The 16,563-nt window shown below is 40.2% G+C and overlaps 1 protein-coding gene and 1 non-coding gene across 3 annotated transcripts in view; one reads left to right on the forward strand and one right to left on the reverse strand.

Annotated features, from left to right (window-relative positions):
- Positions 1-3,366: 3,366 nt before the first annotated feature.
- TRNAS-GCU lies at positions 3,367-3,448 on the reverse strand. The gene has a single exon. It is a non-coding gene; the product is annotated as a tRNA-Ser (tRNA).
- Positions 3,449-3,799: 351 nt separating this feature from the next.
- Positions 3,800-16,563, forward strand: part of KNL1 (kinetochore scaffold 1) — a 77,283-nt gene continuing 64,519 nt past the window's right edge. For both annotated transcript variants that reach the window (XM_046010222.1, XM_046010223.1), the window contains exons 1-2: positions 3,800-3,919; positions 16,159-16,212. In XM_046010222.1, coding sequence (XP_045866178.1) covers positions 16,178-16,212 — 35 coding nt within the window. In that variant the 5' untranslated portion in view covers positions 3,800-3,919; positions 16,159-16,177. The remainder of the gene's footprint in view (positions 3,920-16,158; positions 16,213-16,563) is intronic.

Here is a 16,563-nt window from a genome sequence, read left to right on the forward strand (position 1 = left end):
ACAGACTGAACTCACTTCTGTCATTGCCTGCTCTCTAAACCAAGCTTTGCAGCCCAAGGTCTGGGTTTTTCTTGCAGGAAATAAGAAACAAACTGGAGGCACACCAAAACAAAACAAAAACCCCAAAAGGAAAACCAAATTCTTTGGATTTCAATTCTTCCTTCAAAGCTATGTCCTAGAAGGGCTGCTGACCAGCACTCAACAGTTCTTCCCAGAGCACCTCATTCTCTGAACACAGTGGGTCTTCCTGAAGCTGGACTTGGAGAATGAAGGCCCACTCCCTGGCCCTGAAGAAGTAAATAAGCTGGAATACCTTGGTAGCACCTTTGATTATGTCATGATTTTTCTCTCGTGGTCTTCCAGAGGGTGAGAAACCCTGCAGTAGTTCAGGATAGGCCTTGTGAAGAAGAACCCTGGTGTTAATGGAGAATGGTTTCCCTGATCCAAGGTTTGTTGACAAATTTGGGGGAGTAATAGAGACCTTTCCAAAGGTAGCAGCCATTTCTCTAGAAGTACCTTGTCCAAGTCTTGTAGTTGCAGCTGCGCCAGTAGGTGGCGCCTCTAACTTTTTTACTGCCTTATTACAAATGTATCTTTCCATTATTAATCCAAGGTCCCCCTCAGCCCACCATGGGCTTTTTTTTTTTTTTTTTTTTAAAGATTTTATTTATTTGACAGAGAGACACAGCAAGAGAGGGAACAGAAGCAGGGCGACTGGAAGAGGGAGAAGGAGGAGAAGGAGGCTTCCAGCGAGCAGCAAGAGAGGGAACAGAGGCAGGGCGACTGGAAGAAGGAGAAGGAGGCTTCCAGCCGAGCAGGGAGCCCATGTGGGGCTCGCTCGATCCCATGACCCTGGGATGACCTGAGCCAAAGGCAGCCGCTTAATGACCAAGCCACCCAGGTGCCCCCACCACCATGGGCTTTTAAATGGCAGGTCATTGATTCTTTCGATTCTCTTAGAAAAAGTTAAAAGTAAGCACAATTCTTACAGGTGAAGAGATTATAGAAATGCAAAACACTGAACTGTCATAGCAAGTATCACTGCAATTTCATATGGAAGAAACCACAAATGAACTAAGCATGAAAACAGGTGAAGAACTGAAGAACAGAAAAGTGAACTTCCACTCACAAGTTTTTTTTTCCCTCTAGACACTTCCAGTGCTTTGTATTTTCAGAATTTCTACAGCTGAAGATGTTCCTTTGGGAAAGTAATCCACTCACTTTTTATTTGTACAGACTAGACACATTGATAGATCTTATCAGTTTTCCATAGGAAGCTGTAGCCGCAGGAAGCAGACAAAACTCAGAGAAATGATGCAGTCTTTCCAGTCTTTAGAGAGGATGCAGTCCTAATAGTCCATTTAAATACTGTCTGGCAAATGCTGGGGTAGTAACCAGGAGGTAGGAGGAGAGCCGCCCAGGAGTATCCAGGAGGAGTGCAAAGGCCCAGAGCAAGAGAGAGTACATGGACTAATTGCAGAGAATCTAACATGGAGCTGCGGGTTGTAGGGCAAAGGGAGACGTCTCGATGGGGATGATGTCTAAGCCAAGATGTGAAGGAGGAACAGGAGCCGGGCAGGCAGTGGTGAATGGGAAGGAGGTGCAGGGGAGCAGAAACATGTTCCAGGGAGAGGAGTAGGGATAGCATAGGTCTTAGGTGTAGAGAACTAAGCCTAGTTCAGAACAAGTGAATATCAGTATTTTCAGGGCACTTTAGAAAAGTGTCAGAGGTTCTTAACTTTTTTTTGTGACATAGACCTCTTGGGCAGTCTGGTGAAGTCATTTGGTTCCTTCTCAGAATGCTGTTTTTAAATACATAAAATTAAGTTTGTTGGAATACAAAGGAAACAATTATGTTGGAATACATTTCCTGAAATATTTATAAAATCTGTGATATAATAATATAATACTGTATGTACTTAGGAATGCATAACTTTACAAGATCTAATGGTAGGTCTAATAACTATTATTTTGAAGTAGTGATGAGCAGGTAATGGAATATAAATGTATCTGTGATTTTTCTTGGTAACAAAATTACAGGTAAGGTTAATATTACTATAGTTCATTGCTTACCTTTATTGAAGGCAGTGCTTTCAATGATAGATTAGTGAAAATAAAGATGCACTTTTTCCTCCAACTGAATAACCAATCAAATATCCAAGGACTCCTTATGAGTGTGTGGAACTGGGATAGTAACACTTCCTAATAGCAGGGTGGCAAATGGATTGGAGAGCAAGGCTGAAGACAGGTGTTGGAGCAACCCAAAGCCCTCAACAAAGAGAGGCATCAATATCCCTAAGGGATTTGGATTTAAGCGAGGGATGAACCAGTGGCACCAGTGGAGCAGGGGCTTTTGCCTTTTCTCAGGGCTGCAAAGCTTGCAGAAACACCAGCCAGGTGCCAGGTTCTATGGCACTCTGCAGTGTGCACAGCCTCGTGGGAGAGAGGACATGTAAGTCATTTCTGCAAGGGATTAATGAGCACTAAATGCTAATCTCCAGCACCATATTGGATGGTGGTTAAGACCCAGTAGAGCTCGACAGACTTGGATTACACTGTCCTTTCTTACACAGTTATAGAAACTGTATAACCTAGGACAAGTTTATCTTTCAGTGTCCTCATCTGTAAAAAGGAGTAATAAAAATGTCTATCATGATCATAGGGTTATGATGGGTTAAAATGATGCATTTCATTGTGGTGCTGTAGATAATAAATACTGGATAAATAAAGGTTAAATGTGAGTTGAATGAATCTGCCTGATGACCTTTCAAGAGGGGAACCCCTCTATTCTATTTCTGTCCCCTGTGCCTCCCCTCTGTTTAAATAAAAGAACAGGCTTAACACTTTCTTCCGTGGTTAAGGTAGCCATGTTTCAGGTTCTCAGTCTCTCTCTGGCTTCTAGATACTGCTAAGTTTCTGCATGTCGTCAACATCTTTTTAATGTTTCCCACTGTATACTTTTCTTCAGCCTGCTGGGGACTGGAAGGGAATCTTGAACACTGTTTTATAGTAGCTTTTGCAGTGAAAACCTGGTATGTCATAACAAGGACAGGTATTAAAAACCACGGGGTAAGGGTTTATGATAACTCAAGTTCCTCACTCAGAAGCTAGGTTAATTAACATGGAATTCTAAGCACTGTTGTTTACTTCATATAAAAAGATACTAAATCAAGCACAGACGTCTTCTGGGATGTTTCTTTCCCTCGTGTTTATCCGCGACGTCAGAATGCTTCAAACGCTGCCTTCCAAACACCTCAAACCAGATATTGACCCTGCCAGAGTAAATCCACTATAAACCGTAGCTGGAATAATCAAGTATTTTCACTCGCAAATAAATTTACGTCCATTTGAGGCAAAAGTTACATCCGACGAGGATGGGATTCGAACCCACGCGTGCAGAGCACAATGGATTAGCAGTCCATCGCCTTAACCACTCGGCCACCTCGTCCCAGAAACCTACTCCTTCCTGGTAGCTATAGGGAGTAATACTAGGGGGATGTGACGTAATGGTATGGAGGCCGCCATTTTGTACGGAAACAAAAATCTGATCATTTTTACAGCAAGTAATCAAAAGAAGATGGCTGCTGCCATGATGTGAGGGCTCTACAATGGGGTGGGACAAAGAAAATTCGGTGGAGAATGAGATAGGCTTTAAGGAAATAAAATTTATATACAGAGCAGGAGGAAGGAAGTTTGTTTAAAGAAGTCAGGAAGAGGATTGCTCCGGAGTCTAAGGGGCGGAGCCGCCGCGTAGAGAGGTTTTGCGCATGTGCAACAGCTAGGCGGTTAGATTTGAATACTTCACTGAAATAGTCTGGGCGTAGTGAGGTTTGTCGGTGGGCGGCAGCTGACTCGCTCTCTGAGGAGCGCGCGGACTCCAAACAAGTCTGAGCAGCCTTTGTCAAGAAGCTGGACTGCGGTGGGTAAAGAGAATGACCCTTTCCTTCCAGGCTCCCGGGGAGAGGGGGATGATGGAGGTGGGCATTAGTTTTTTTCTGGGCGCTCTGAAGGCTCGGCGGTAGGACGTGGGGACGCTCCCTCCGCCCGGCGGCCTCCGTAAGTGCTGGGCCCAGAGTAGAAGTTTTTGCTGGGTTGTGGGGCTCTTTGCCTACCCGGGCTTGCACTTTGTGGGCCTTCCTCTTCTTTAGCACTTTTCCCTCCACACCTGAGCCCCTCGGGCCTGCTCGGATTGCGGGTCGGCTGCGCCCCGCCCCGCCATCTTTTGTCAGGGCTCCCGCACGGTGCCTCGCACCCCTTCCCTAGGGGACTCCCGGGGGTTTGTATTTCCGACTCGGTCATTTCTTAGCTGTAAATGAAGTGACAGCGTTGAGTGGTTTTAAGCGCTCGGCCGGTCGTAGTTTATTTACTACCAGCACTGCACAGACATTGGGTTTCCAGCAGTTACAATAACATCAACAAATAAAGCCAGTATTTGCCACAGACGAGTTTTGAAAATGTCTCCTTGTGGCCACTAGTAGCTCGGAGCTTATTAAAGCCTCTTTTTCTTGCTGCTTATCTCAATATTGAGTTTAAGAAAAAAATTCTCAAACATTGTCGATTGGAATTTTAGAGATAAATTTGTCGATATGACGGAGAAAACCAGAGCAGAGCTTACTCTAGATATTAAAATTGAAGTTTGTACTTCATTTGAATTGGATCAATCGAATTCCTCAGATATTTATTGGGTTCCTTGTCTTGTGCTAGGGCCGGGAGCGAATGACTCAGAGTCCCTAATCTGGAGGAATTTTCAGTCCAGAAGAGAAAATGATTAACATTCACAAATAGCTATGATGCGAAACAATGTAAAGGATTATAGGACATTGTAAGGTGGTATAGGAGCACAGAAAAGGGAGCTTTTATTTGATGCTTTTGGCCCTGGAAACTAAAGGAGGCTTTGTAGAGAAAGGGGCATTTGAGGTGGAACTTGAAGGGAAGGATACATTACGGAGATGAGTCAATTTAAGATGTTGCTAAGTAAAGATTGGGTTCAATTCTCCTTCACTATGTGAATGGCTGGAAATGTTTACAAGATGACAAATAGATACAAAAATGTATGGAGTGGTAGTATCAGTGACATGCCTGATGCTGAATAAGAGAGCATAGTTGAAGATAATCTAGATATTGATAGTGCTAATAAAACTTTCAGTGAAAGTGGTAATGGTTTATATTTGCACTGTCCAGCATGGTTCCCCACTAGTCAAATGACAACTAATTGTGGCTAATGACAATGTGAAATGTGGCCTAATTGTGCCTAAACAACTGAATTTTAAGTTTTATTTCATTTAAATTAAATTTGAGTTGCTACTGTATCAGATAGCACAGGTCTAGAGACCGTTATCAGTGGGCACAATGGAATACATTAACCTTAGAAATTGGTAGTGTAAATGCAGGAGTAGCCAAAGAGCCAGATATAAATATTTCAGTTTTTGCAGTGTACGTGGTCACCAGCATGGTCTCTGTTGCATGTTCTTCTTTGTTTTTTGTTTTGTTTTCTGCAACCCATTCAAAATGTCAAAAGAAACAAAAACCCTCTTAAGGACTCTTTGGCCCAGTATCTGTAGTTTGAAGTCTTCTGGATTATTTAGACTGTAATTCCCAAACTTTTTTGGCTCATTGTTGCCCTTGGATCAAAAGAAATAACTAACACTTCCATTTATTAAGTCAGTATGTCCAAATAACATAAAAGTTATTAAGTTGAAATAAATTTATGTCCTAATTCTTAGTAGCCATTTGAAAAAAATATGCATAAGTGAAAGAAAAAAATAATATTTTTATTTTATGCTTAAATCATCACAGTTATTTACTAATTGGCTATGTGTGCCTCTTGAACACTACACAACTTCTCAAATCTTGGAGTCATATAGAACACTGCCACCCTCATTTCCAGTACCACACTGATAAAACGTACTTGCTTCATATCATAACAACTGCCAAAAATCCAGCTTTGCAATAATATATTGTCAAAATGAATGCAAGGCAAATAGGTACTATTTTGAGCTAATAGTTCACACCAGTGCATGACAGATGTCAAAAATTGCTGTTTCTCTCAAAAATTTAAAATATCCCAAGATACTTCTGTGAGTATGCTGTAGCACCCCTGGGTGCCAGGTGCACAGTTTTAGAACCGAACCAATCAGTAATTAGTTAATGTGGCAGTGACCAATAGTTCAACAATAAAAGCATTTTACAAATGAAGTTTAACATGGTGATCTGGGTTACCCTATTTCTGTTGATGGCGGAACTTACAGTTATATAATAAATAGAATTTTTTTTTTTAAGATTTTATTTATTTATTTGACAGACAGATCACAAGTAGGCAGAGAGTCAGGCAGAGAGAGGAGGAAGCAGGCTCCCTGCTGAGCCAAGAGCCTAATGCAGGGCTCGATTCCAGGACCCTGAGACCATGACCCGAGCTTAAGGTAGTGGCTTTAACCCACTGGGCCAGTGCTCACTTCGGCAGCACATATACTAAACCACTGGGCCACCCAGGCGCCCCTAGAATTTTTTTTTTAAAGGAGGATTTCAGTAAGCTTTGAATCTCATCACTTAATTAAATGCCAACTGGTTTACAAGTTAGACAGGAATGGTGTTCAATGACTATTTCAAACAGTGAAGATGTCTAGGTGATCCTGATTTGATAGTATTTAATATTTTTATCTGTGAATTTTGAATATGTCACTGAATTTGAAAATATTCCCCAAAGGAGAAAAACTATGCAGTTTGGTAATCGTAAAAATAATTTGAAAGAATTGTTTCTTGTTTCTTAATTACTCATTTAGCAAATATTTATTGAACTCCTATTATTTACAAAGCATGTGCTAGTTTCTCAGAATGTAACGGTGAGCATAATTCTAGCCTCATTCTAATTGAATTTACTGTTGGGGCACAGGTGGTTTGGGGAGATACCAGGAATAATTGATTTACATAACAGACTTTGAGATTGCAGTTTTGGTAATGTTACAAAAGAGACATACATAGTGCTACAAAAAGTGCTTTTCTTGGCTTTTTTTTTTTTTTCCAATAGAGAATAGCAAATATAAATTCAGTGGCTCAGAAAAGAGCTTTGTGTGTACAGGAATAAGTGTGTACAGGAATATTCAGTGTGGCTAGAATAGTGAGGAAGACAGTGGCATGAGATGAATGTGAAGTCTGAAAGGCAAGTGGAGGCCGGATCTTAGAGAGCTTTATAAGTCCTGGTGAAGAGTTCATTCTCATTACCATGGGAAGCCATTGGAAGCAATTAAATGGTTTTAAGTATGGAGTCTCTTTTTTTAAGATTTTTTTTATTTATTTATTTGACAGAGAGAGAGATCACAAGTAGGCAGAGAGGCAGGCAGAGAGAGAGGAGGAAGCAGTCTCCCTGCAGAGCAGAGAGCCCGATGCGGGGCTCGATCCCAGGACCCTGAGATCATGACCTGAGTCGAAGGCAGCGGCCTAATCCACTGAGCCACCCAGGCGCCCCAAGTATGGAGTCTCTTAAACGTGACTTATGTTTAAGAAGGTAACTGTCGGGGCGCCTGGGTGGCTCAGTGGGTTAAGCTTCTACCTTTGGCTCGGGTCATGATCCCAGGGTCCTGGGATCGAGCCCCGCATCGGGCTCTTCACTCAGCGGGGAGCCTGCTTCCTCCTCTCTCTCTGCCTGCCTCTCTGCCTACTTGAGATCTCTGTCTGTCAAATAAATAAATAAAAATCTTTAAAAAAGAAAAAAGAAGGTTACTGTCTATGTAGTGAAGGGCCTATGGAAGATAAGAGTAAAAGTAGGGAGACCATTGAGGTCAATATTGCAGTAGTTTACATGAGAGATAATGATAGCTTGAAACTATGATGAAGTCACTGAAGATAGCAGTGAATGCATTTGGGCTATATATTGGAAATAGAACTACTAAGATTTGGTGATGAACAGAATTGGAAATAGGTGTCATACTTGTTTGATCTTGGAGGGAAATCATCAAAGTCACATTAAGTTGATGTTTGCTGTTGGTTTTAAAAAATTTTTTCTAAATTTTAATTTTTTTAAATTTTATTTTATTTAAATTCAATTAACACAGGGTCGCCTGGGTGGCTCAGTGGTTTAAGCCACTGCCTTCGGCTCGGGTCATGATCTCAGGGTCCTGGGATCGAGTCCCACGTCCGGCTCTCTGCTCTGAAGGGAGCCTGCTTCCCTCTCACTCTCTCTGCCTGCCTCTCTGCCTACTTGTGATCTCTGTCTGTCAAATGAATAAATGAAATCTTTAAAAAAAAAAGTTTAAATTCAATTAACACATAGTGTGTTACTAGTTTCAGAATAGAGTTCAGTGATTCATCAGTTGTATATAATACCCAGTGCTCATTGTATCACGTGCCCTCCTTAATGCCTGTCATCCAGTTATCCTATCTCCCCTGCCCACAGCAACCCTCAGTTTGTATCCTATGGTTCAGTGTCTCTTTTGGTTTTCTCCCTCTCTGAGTTCATCTTGTTATATTTTTGCCTCTGTTCGCCTGTGCCCCTTTGTTTTGTTTCTTAAGTTCCACATGGGTGAAATTGTATGATAATGGTCTTTGTCCGATTGACATATTTCGCTTAGCATAATACCCTCTAGTTCTATCCACGTCATTCCAAATGCCAAGATTTATTTTTTTTGATGGCTGAGTAGTATTTCATTGTGTGTGTGTGTGTGTGTACCACATCTTCTTTATCCATTCATCTGTTGGTGGACGCCTGGGCTCTTTCCATAGTTTGGCTATTGTGGACACTGCTGCTATAAATATCGGGATGCAGTTGCCCTTTCAGATCGCTACATTTGTATCTTTGGGGTAGATACCTACTAGTGCAATTGTTGGGTCATAGAGTAGTTCTATTTTCAACTTTTTAAGGAATCTCCATTCTGTTTTCCAGAGTGGCTGTACCAGCTTGCATTCCCACCAACAGTGTAAAGGGTTCCCCTTTCTCCACATCCTCGCCCACATTTGTTGTTTCCTGACTTGTTAATTTTAGCCATTCAGACTGGTGTGAAGTGGTATCTCATTGTGGCTTTGATTTGTATTTCCCCGATACCAAGCGATGTTGAGCATTTTTTCATGTGTCTGTGGGCCATTTGTATGTCTTCTTTGGAGAAATGTCTGTTCATATCTTCTGCCCGTTTCTTGAAGGCACTTTTTCTTTTTTGGTGTTGTTTGTTTTGGTGTTGAGTTTGATGAGTTCTTTTTAGATTTTGGATCGTAACCCTTTATCTGATAAGACATTTGCAAATATCTTCTCCCATTCTGTTGGTTGCCTTTTGGTTTTGTCAACTGTTTCCTTTGCTGTGCAAAAGCTTTTTATCTTGATGAAGTCCCAATAGTTCATTTTTGTCTTTGTTTCACTTGCCTTTGGAGATGTGTCTATCAAGAAGCTGCTGCGGCGAAGGTCAAAGAGGTTGCTGCCTGTGTTCTCCTCTAGGATTTTGGTGGATTCCTGTCTCAAATTAATTTAGGTCTGTCATCCATTTTGAGTCTGTTTTTGTGTATGGTGTAAGGAAGTGGTTCAGTTTCATTCTTCATGTGGTTGTCCAATTTTCCCAACATCATTTGTTGAAGAGAGACTGTCTTTTTTCCATTCGATATTCTTTCCTGCTTTGTTGAACATTAGTTGACTGTAGGGTTGAGGGTCCATTTCTGAGTTCTCTTATTCTGTTCCATTGATCTGTGTGTCTGTTTTTATGCCAGTACCATACTGTCTTGATGATTACAGATTTGTAATAGAGCTTGAAGGCTGGAATTGTGATGCCTCCAGCTTTGGTTTTCTTTTTCAACATCCCTTTGGCTATATGGAGTCTTTTCTGATTCCATATAAATTTTAGCATGATTTGTTCCAGCTCTGTGAAAAATGTTGATGACCAAGATTGCACTGAATGTATAGATTGCTCTGGGTAGCATAGACTTTTTAACAGTATTTGTTCTTCTAATCCATGAGCATGGAACCTTTTTCTATTTCTTTGTGTGTTCCTCAATTTCTTTCATGAGTGTTCTGTAGTTTTCAGAATACAGATCCTTTGCCTCTGGTTAGGTTTATTCCTAGGTATTTTATGGGTTTTGGTGCAATTGTAAATGGGATCAATTCCTTAATTTCTCTTTCTTCTGTCCCATTCTTAGTGTACAGAAATGCAACTGACTTCTGTGCTTTGATTTTATATCCTGCCACTTTGCTGAATTCCTGTATAAGTTCTAGCAATTTGGGGGTGGGATATTTTGGGTTTTCCACATAGAGAATCATGTCATCTACAAAGAGTAAGAGTTTGACTTCTTTGCTGCTTCGGATGCCTTTTATTTGTGTTGTCTGATTGCAGAGAGTAGGACTTCTAGTACCATGCTGAACAACAGTGGTGAGGGTGGACCATCCCTGTCATGTTCCTGACCTTAAGAGAAAAGCTCTCAGTTTTTCACTGTTGAGAATGTTATTTGCTGTGGGTTTTCATATATGGTTTATGATATTGAGGTATGTTCCTTCTATTCCTACACTATGAAGAGTTTAATCAAGAATGGATGATGTACTTTTTTTTTTTTTTTAAGATTTTATTTATTTATTTGGCAGAGAGAGACAGCCAGAGAGGGAACACAAGAGGGGGAGTGGGAGAGGGAGAAGCAGGCTTCCCAATGAGCAGGGAGCCCCATGTGGGGCCCAATCCCAGCACCCTGGGACCATGACCCGACCCAAAGGCAGATGCCCAACGACTGAGCCACCCAGGCACCCCATGGATGCTGTACTTTGTCAAATGCTTTTTCTGCATCTATTGAGAGGATCTTATGGTTCTTGTCTTTTATTAATGTGTGTATCACATTGATTAATTTGCAGATGTTGAACCAACCTTGTAGCCTAGGAATAAATCCCACTAGGTCATGGTGAATAATACTTTTAATATACTGTTGGATCCTACTGGCTAGTATCTTGGTGAGAATTTTGGCATTCATGCTCATCAGAGATATTGGTTTGTAATTCTCCCTTTTGGTGGGGTCTTTGTCTGGTTTTGGGATGAAGGTAATGCTGGCCTCATAAAAAGAGTGTGGGCATTTTCCTTTCATTTCTGTTTTTTGAAGCAGCATCAGAATAGGTATTAATTTTCTTTAAGTGTTTGGTAGAATCTTCTGGGAGGGCGCCTGGGTGGCTCAGTGGGTTAGGCCGCTGCCTTCGGCTCAGGTCATGATCTCGGGATCCTGGGATCGAGTCCCGCGTCGGGCTCTCTGCTTAGCAGGGAGCCTGCTTCCCTCTCTCTCTCTCTCTGCCTCCCTCTCTATCTACTTGTGATCTCTCTCTGTCAAATAAATAAATAAAATCTTTAAAAAAAAAAAAAGAATTCTTCTGGGAAGCCATCTAGCCCTGAGCTCTTTGTTGAGAGATTTTTGATTACTGCTTCAATTTCCTTACTGGTTTTTCTATTTCTTCCCGTTTCTACCTTACTGGTAGTTTTATACTTCTCTAGGAATGCATCCATTTCTTCCTTGTTTGTATTTTTTTGGTGTTGGTTGTGTTCTCTCCTCTTTCATTCACGATTTTATTTATTTGGTTCCTTTCTCTTTTCTTTTTGATAAGTCTGGCCAAGGGTTTATCAATCTTATTAATTCCTTTAAAGAACCAGCTCCTAATTTCATAGATCTTTTCTACTGTTCTTATGGTTTTTATTTCATTGATTTCTGCTCTAATCTTTATTATTTCTTTTCTCCTGGGTTTCAGCTTTATTGTTGTTCTTTCTCCAGCTCCTTTAAGTGTAGGGTTAGGTTGTGTATTTGAGACTTTTCTTGTTTCTTGAGAAAAGCTTGTAGTGCTGAATACTTCCCTCTTAGGACCACCTTTGCTGGATCCCAAAGATTTTGAACAGTTGTGTTTTCATTTTCATTTGTTTCCATAAATTTAAAAAAAAATTCTTATTTAATTTCTTGGTTGACCCATTCATTCTTTAGTAGGATGCTTTTTAGCCTCTGTGTATGTGATGATCTTAATCTTTTGGTACTGGTTGAGACCCTCATTTGTGACCCAGGATGTGATCTATTCTGGAGAATGTTCCATGTGCACTCAAGAAGAATGTGTATTCTGTTGCTTTGGGATGGAATGTTCTGAATATATCGGTGAAGTCCATCCATAGCCCTTATTTCCTTGTTGGTCTTCTGCTTAGATGATCTGTCCATTTCAGTGATGGGGGTGTTAACCTCCCCTAATATTATTGTGTTTTTATTGATGTGTTTCTTTGATTTTGTTATTAATTGGGTTATATAATTGGCTGCACCCATGTTAGGTGCATAAATACTTATAATCACTAGATCTTCTTGTTGGATAGACCCTTTAATTATGATATAGTATCCTTCCTCATCTCTTATCACAGTCTTTGGTTAAAAATCGAATTTGTCTGATATAAGGATTACCTCCCAGCTTTCTTTTGATGTCCATTAGCATGATCAACTATTTTCTACCTTCTCACTTTCAATCTGGAAGAATTTTTGGGTCTAAAATGAGTCTCTTGCACACAACATATCAGTGGGTCTTGCCTTTTTATTTATTTATTTTTTAAAAATCTAATTGATACCCTGTGTCTTTTGATTGGGGCATTTAGCCCATTTACATTCAGGGTAACTATTGAAAGATAGGAATTTAGTGCCATTGTATTGCCTGTAAGGTGACTGTTACTCTATACTGTCTCTGTTCCTTTCTGGTCTATGTTACTTTTGGCTCTCTCTTTGCTTAGAGGACCCCTTTCAGTACTTCTTGTAGGGCTGGTTTGGTGATCACAAGTTCTTTTAGTTTCTGTTTGTCCTGGAAGCTTTTTATCACTCCTTCTATTTTGAATGATGGCTTAGCTGGACAAAATACTCTTGGCTGCATATTTTTCTCGTTTAGCACCCTGAGTATATCATGCCAATCCTTTCTGGCCTGCCATGTCTCCATGGATAGATCTGCTGCCAATTTAGTGTTTCTACCCTTACAGGTTACAAACCTCTTGGTCTGAGCTGCTTTCAGGATTTTCTCTTTGTCTCTGAAGTTTGCAAGCTTCACTATTATATGTCCAGGGGTTGCTCTATTTTTATTGATTTTGAGTGGGGTTCTCTGTGCCTCCTGGACTTGAATGCCTGTTTCCTTCCCTGATAAGGGAAGTTCTCATCTATGATTTGCTCCAATATACCTTCTGCCCCTTTCTCTCTTTCCTATTCTGGGATCCCAGTTACTCTAATACTGTTTTGCTTTATGGTATCATTTATCTCTCAAATTCTCCCCTCCTATTCCAGTAGCTGTTTATCCTTTTTTTCTCAGCTTTGTTATTCTCCATTGTTTGGTTTTCTATATCACTTACTCTCTCTTTTGCCTCATTTATCCTGGCCATTGAAGCCTCCATTTTTTTATTGCTTTTCAGTAATAACATTTTTTTATTTCAACTTGGTTAGATTTTAATTCTTTTATTTCTCCTGAAAGGGATTCTCTAGTGTTATCTGTGCTTTTTTTCCAAGCCCAGCTAGTATCTTTATAATCGTTATTCTGAACTCTAGTTCTGATATCTTACTAATGTCCATATCAATTAGATCTCTGGCAGTCAGTACTGCCTCTTGATCTCTTTTTTTTGAGGTGAGTTTTCCATCTTCTCATTCTGTTCAGAGAAGAATAGATGAACAAAAGAACAAAATACTAATAATGGCAACAACAATCCTAGAGATGTGTACCCTAAACAAATCAGAAGAGACCTGGACTAGGAAAACAAAGGAGGGGGGAATATAATTGGACAGGTAAGCAGAATAGAGCAATACACTGGATTCTGTGTGTATTTTGGTTTGTTTTTTTTTTTTTTAGAAAATTAGATCCGAAAATTGCAAAGAAAGATAAACTTATATATGTACAAAATAAAATACAATGAAAGGATAGACTATAACTGTAAAAATGGAAATGAAAAAGAAAAAACAAAAGCAATGAAAAACAGTAACAAGAAGGAAGGGATATAAACAGGTAAACAGAACAGAGCAATACACTAGCTCCTGAGTTTATTTTGGTAGGTTTGTTAGAGGAAACTACATCTCAAAATTGTAAAGAAAGCTTACATATATAAAAATAAAATGAAATACATTGAAAGAATAGAATGTAACTGTAAAGATAGAAATTTAAAAAGACTTTTTAACAAAACAAAAGAAGAAGAAAAAAGAGAGGATATGATTAAATAAGGGACTAGAACAGAGCCATACAATAGATTTTTGGTGTATCTTGGTCTGTTAGAAGAAATTGCATCTCAAAATTTATAGAAAGAAAACTAGTACGTGTGTGTGTGTGTGTATGATGAAATACAATGAGGGGATAGCATGTGACTGTAAAAATGAAAATTAAAAAATTTTAAAAAGGAGTTGATTTAAAAATTGGTTGAAAAAAGAAGAAAAATTTTTAAAAAAGAAAAAAGATTTAAAAAATTAAAGTTGAAAAATTAAAGAATCATGGGGAAAAAGCCATGACTTCTATGTGCTGTATTCCCCTAGCACTGGTATTTTGCAGTTCTCATTGATCAGTAAACTTGGTCTTGGCTGGATGTTCTTGCTGATCTTTTGGGAGAGGGGCTTGTTGCACTGATTCTCAAGTGTCTTTGCCCAGGCGGAATTGTACTGCCCTTGGCAGGGGCCAGGCTAAGTAATCTGCTCCGTTTTGCTCTCTCTGGCTTTTGTTCCCTAAAGACTTTCTGTGCAGCTTTAGAGGATGGAAATGAAAAGGGCGACCTCCTAATCTCCAGCCCAAGAGCCAAAGACTTGGGGCCCACTCCTCAGTAAGCCCTCAGAGAAAACCAGTCAATCACTCCTGTCTCCCTGGTCTCTGGCCACACTCCATGCTCACCCAGCCTGTGACCGAGTGTTTCTGTCTCAGGCAGAAGGCCCCATTTGCCGTCTTTAAACTATCAGACTCCTGCAACGCACTCCCATGCTGTTCCTCCCATGGGAGGAGGGGATGGGTCTCCCTAGTTCTAACGCTTGTTGGGGCCCTACTTGAAGAGCAGTGGCCTGACTGGATCCTGGTTCATGGCAACCTTGAGCTGAGAGCCCACTCCTTGACTCACTGATTGCAGCCAGCTTCACTGATCTGAATCATGGGACCTCTGCCACACTCAGGCACCCTGGGTCTTCCTGTGACTCTGAGAATCCTGAGACCACACTGCCCCAGCTAGGGTTCCATCCCCGCTTAGCAGACTAAGCGACGTCCCTCACTGGAGCAGACTTCTAAAAGTTCTGCTTTTGTGCTTTGCTGCTGTATCACTTGCTAGTAGCCAGCTGACCGAGGCTCACTCCTGCTCCCGCCTCAGTCTATCCTCTCATACATTGCCTTGGATTCATGTCTCTGTACCTTCTACCTTTCAGAAAGTGGTTGCCTTTCTATTCATAGAGTTGTTGCTATCTTTTCTTTGATCTCTGGTTGAGTTTGCTGGTGTTCAGAATGATTTGATAGTTACCTAGCTGAATTCCTGGAACCAGAGGAAATTAAGGTCTCCTACTCCTTCACCATCTTGGACTCTCACATTCAGCTATAGTTTCTTTCTTTTTTTTTTTTTTTTTTAGATTTTTATTTATTTATTTGACAGAGATCACAGGTAGGCAGAGAGGCAGGCAGAGAGAGAAGGGGAAGCAGGCTCCCTGCTGAGCAGAGAGCCCGATGTGGGGCTTGATCCCAGGACCCTGGAATCATGACCTGAGCCGAAGGCAGAGACTTAACGCACTGAGCCACCCAGGCACCGCTCAGCTACAGTTTCTTAAATGTTATTTTTATGTCTTAAAGTATTTTTGCTGAGTACTTACAGTTGAATTTTCATAACATAAATATGTTTATTATGCACATCCAGTGTATTTTGATAACTAACTGATTTCACCTTGGGATTAAATTATTATACAATCCATAAATTCTCATAAACTAGGCCAAATTTTCATTTGAACCATTAGAGCCATTGTCATCTGAATCAGTTAGTCACTGATTTTATCTTGAATATGAGAATTTTCCAGGAGTATTAATTATAATGGAGTATTTTAAACTCAAAATTTCTTATGTTTTATAGCCCCATAGTGTAGCTTTTTCTTCCCCATTTTCAGTTTTCCCCCAGAAAGTAATCCTGAAGTTACAACTTTGCTATTAATGTCTTCATAGTTTTTAATTTCTTTTCTTTCTTTCTCATCTTTTCTAATGTTGTGTATTTGTTACAGAAAAAGGTTTTCTTCAAAAATGGATGGGATGTCTTCAGAGGCTAATGAAGAAAAGTAAGTTCATGTAGTATAGCTAAAAATGTTAAACTTTTTATCAGAGAAAGATACTTTTCCTATTAGAAACACCTATTGATAACTTCTGAAATTTTTTCCATTCTGTTCTATGAAAAAGAAGTAAGTGTTACAAAGTCATAGCTCTCTTTGCCCTATCTTTGTGTTTATATATCTAGAGTCAGAACTAAGAAGGACTTTAGAGACCACCTCCCATCCCTTCAATTTAAGGATGGGAAAATTAAAGCCCAAGGAAATGAAATGATTGGTCTAAAATTGGCATCACAAACTGGTGGCCTGTTTATAGTCTACAGACTTCCCCCCCACCCTGGCAAACAGTGTTTTTAAAGTTTT

Source organism: Meles meles, chromosome 6 (assembly GCF_922984935.1).
Source record: "Meles meles chromosome 6, mMelMel3.1 paternal haplotype, whole genome shotgun sequence".
In the NCBI taxonomy this organism is placed as follows: domain Eukaryota; kingdom Metazoa; phylum Chordata; class Mammalia; order Carnivora; family Mustelidae; genus Meles; species Meles meles.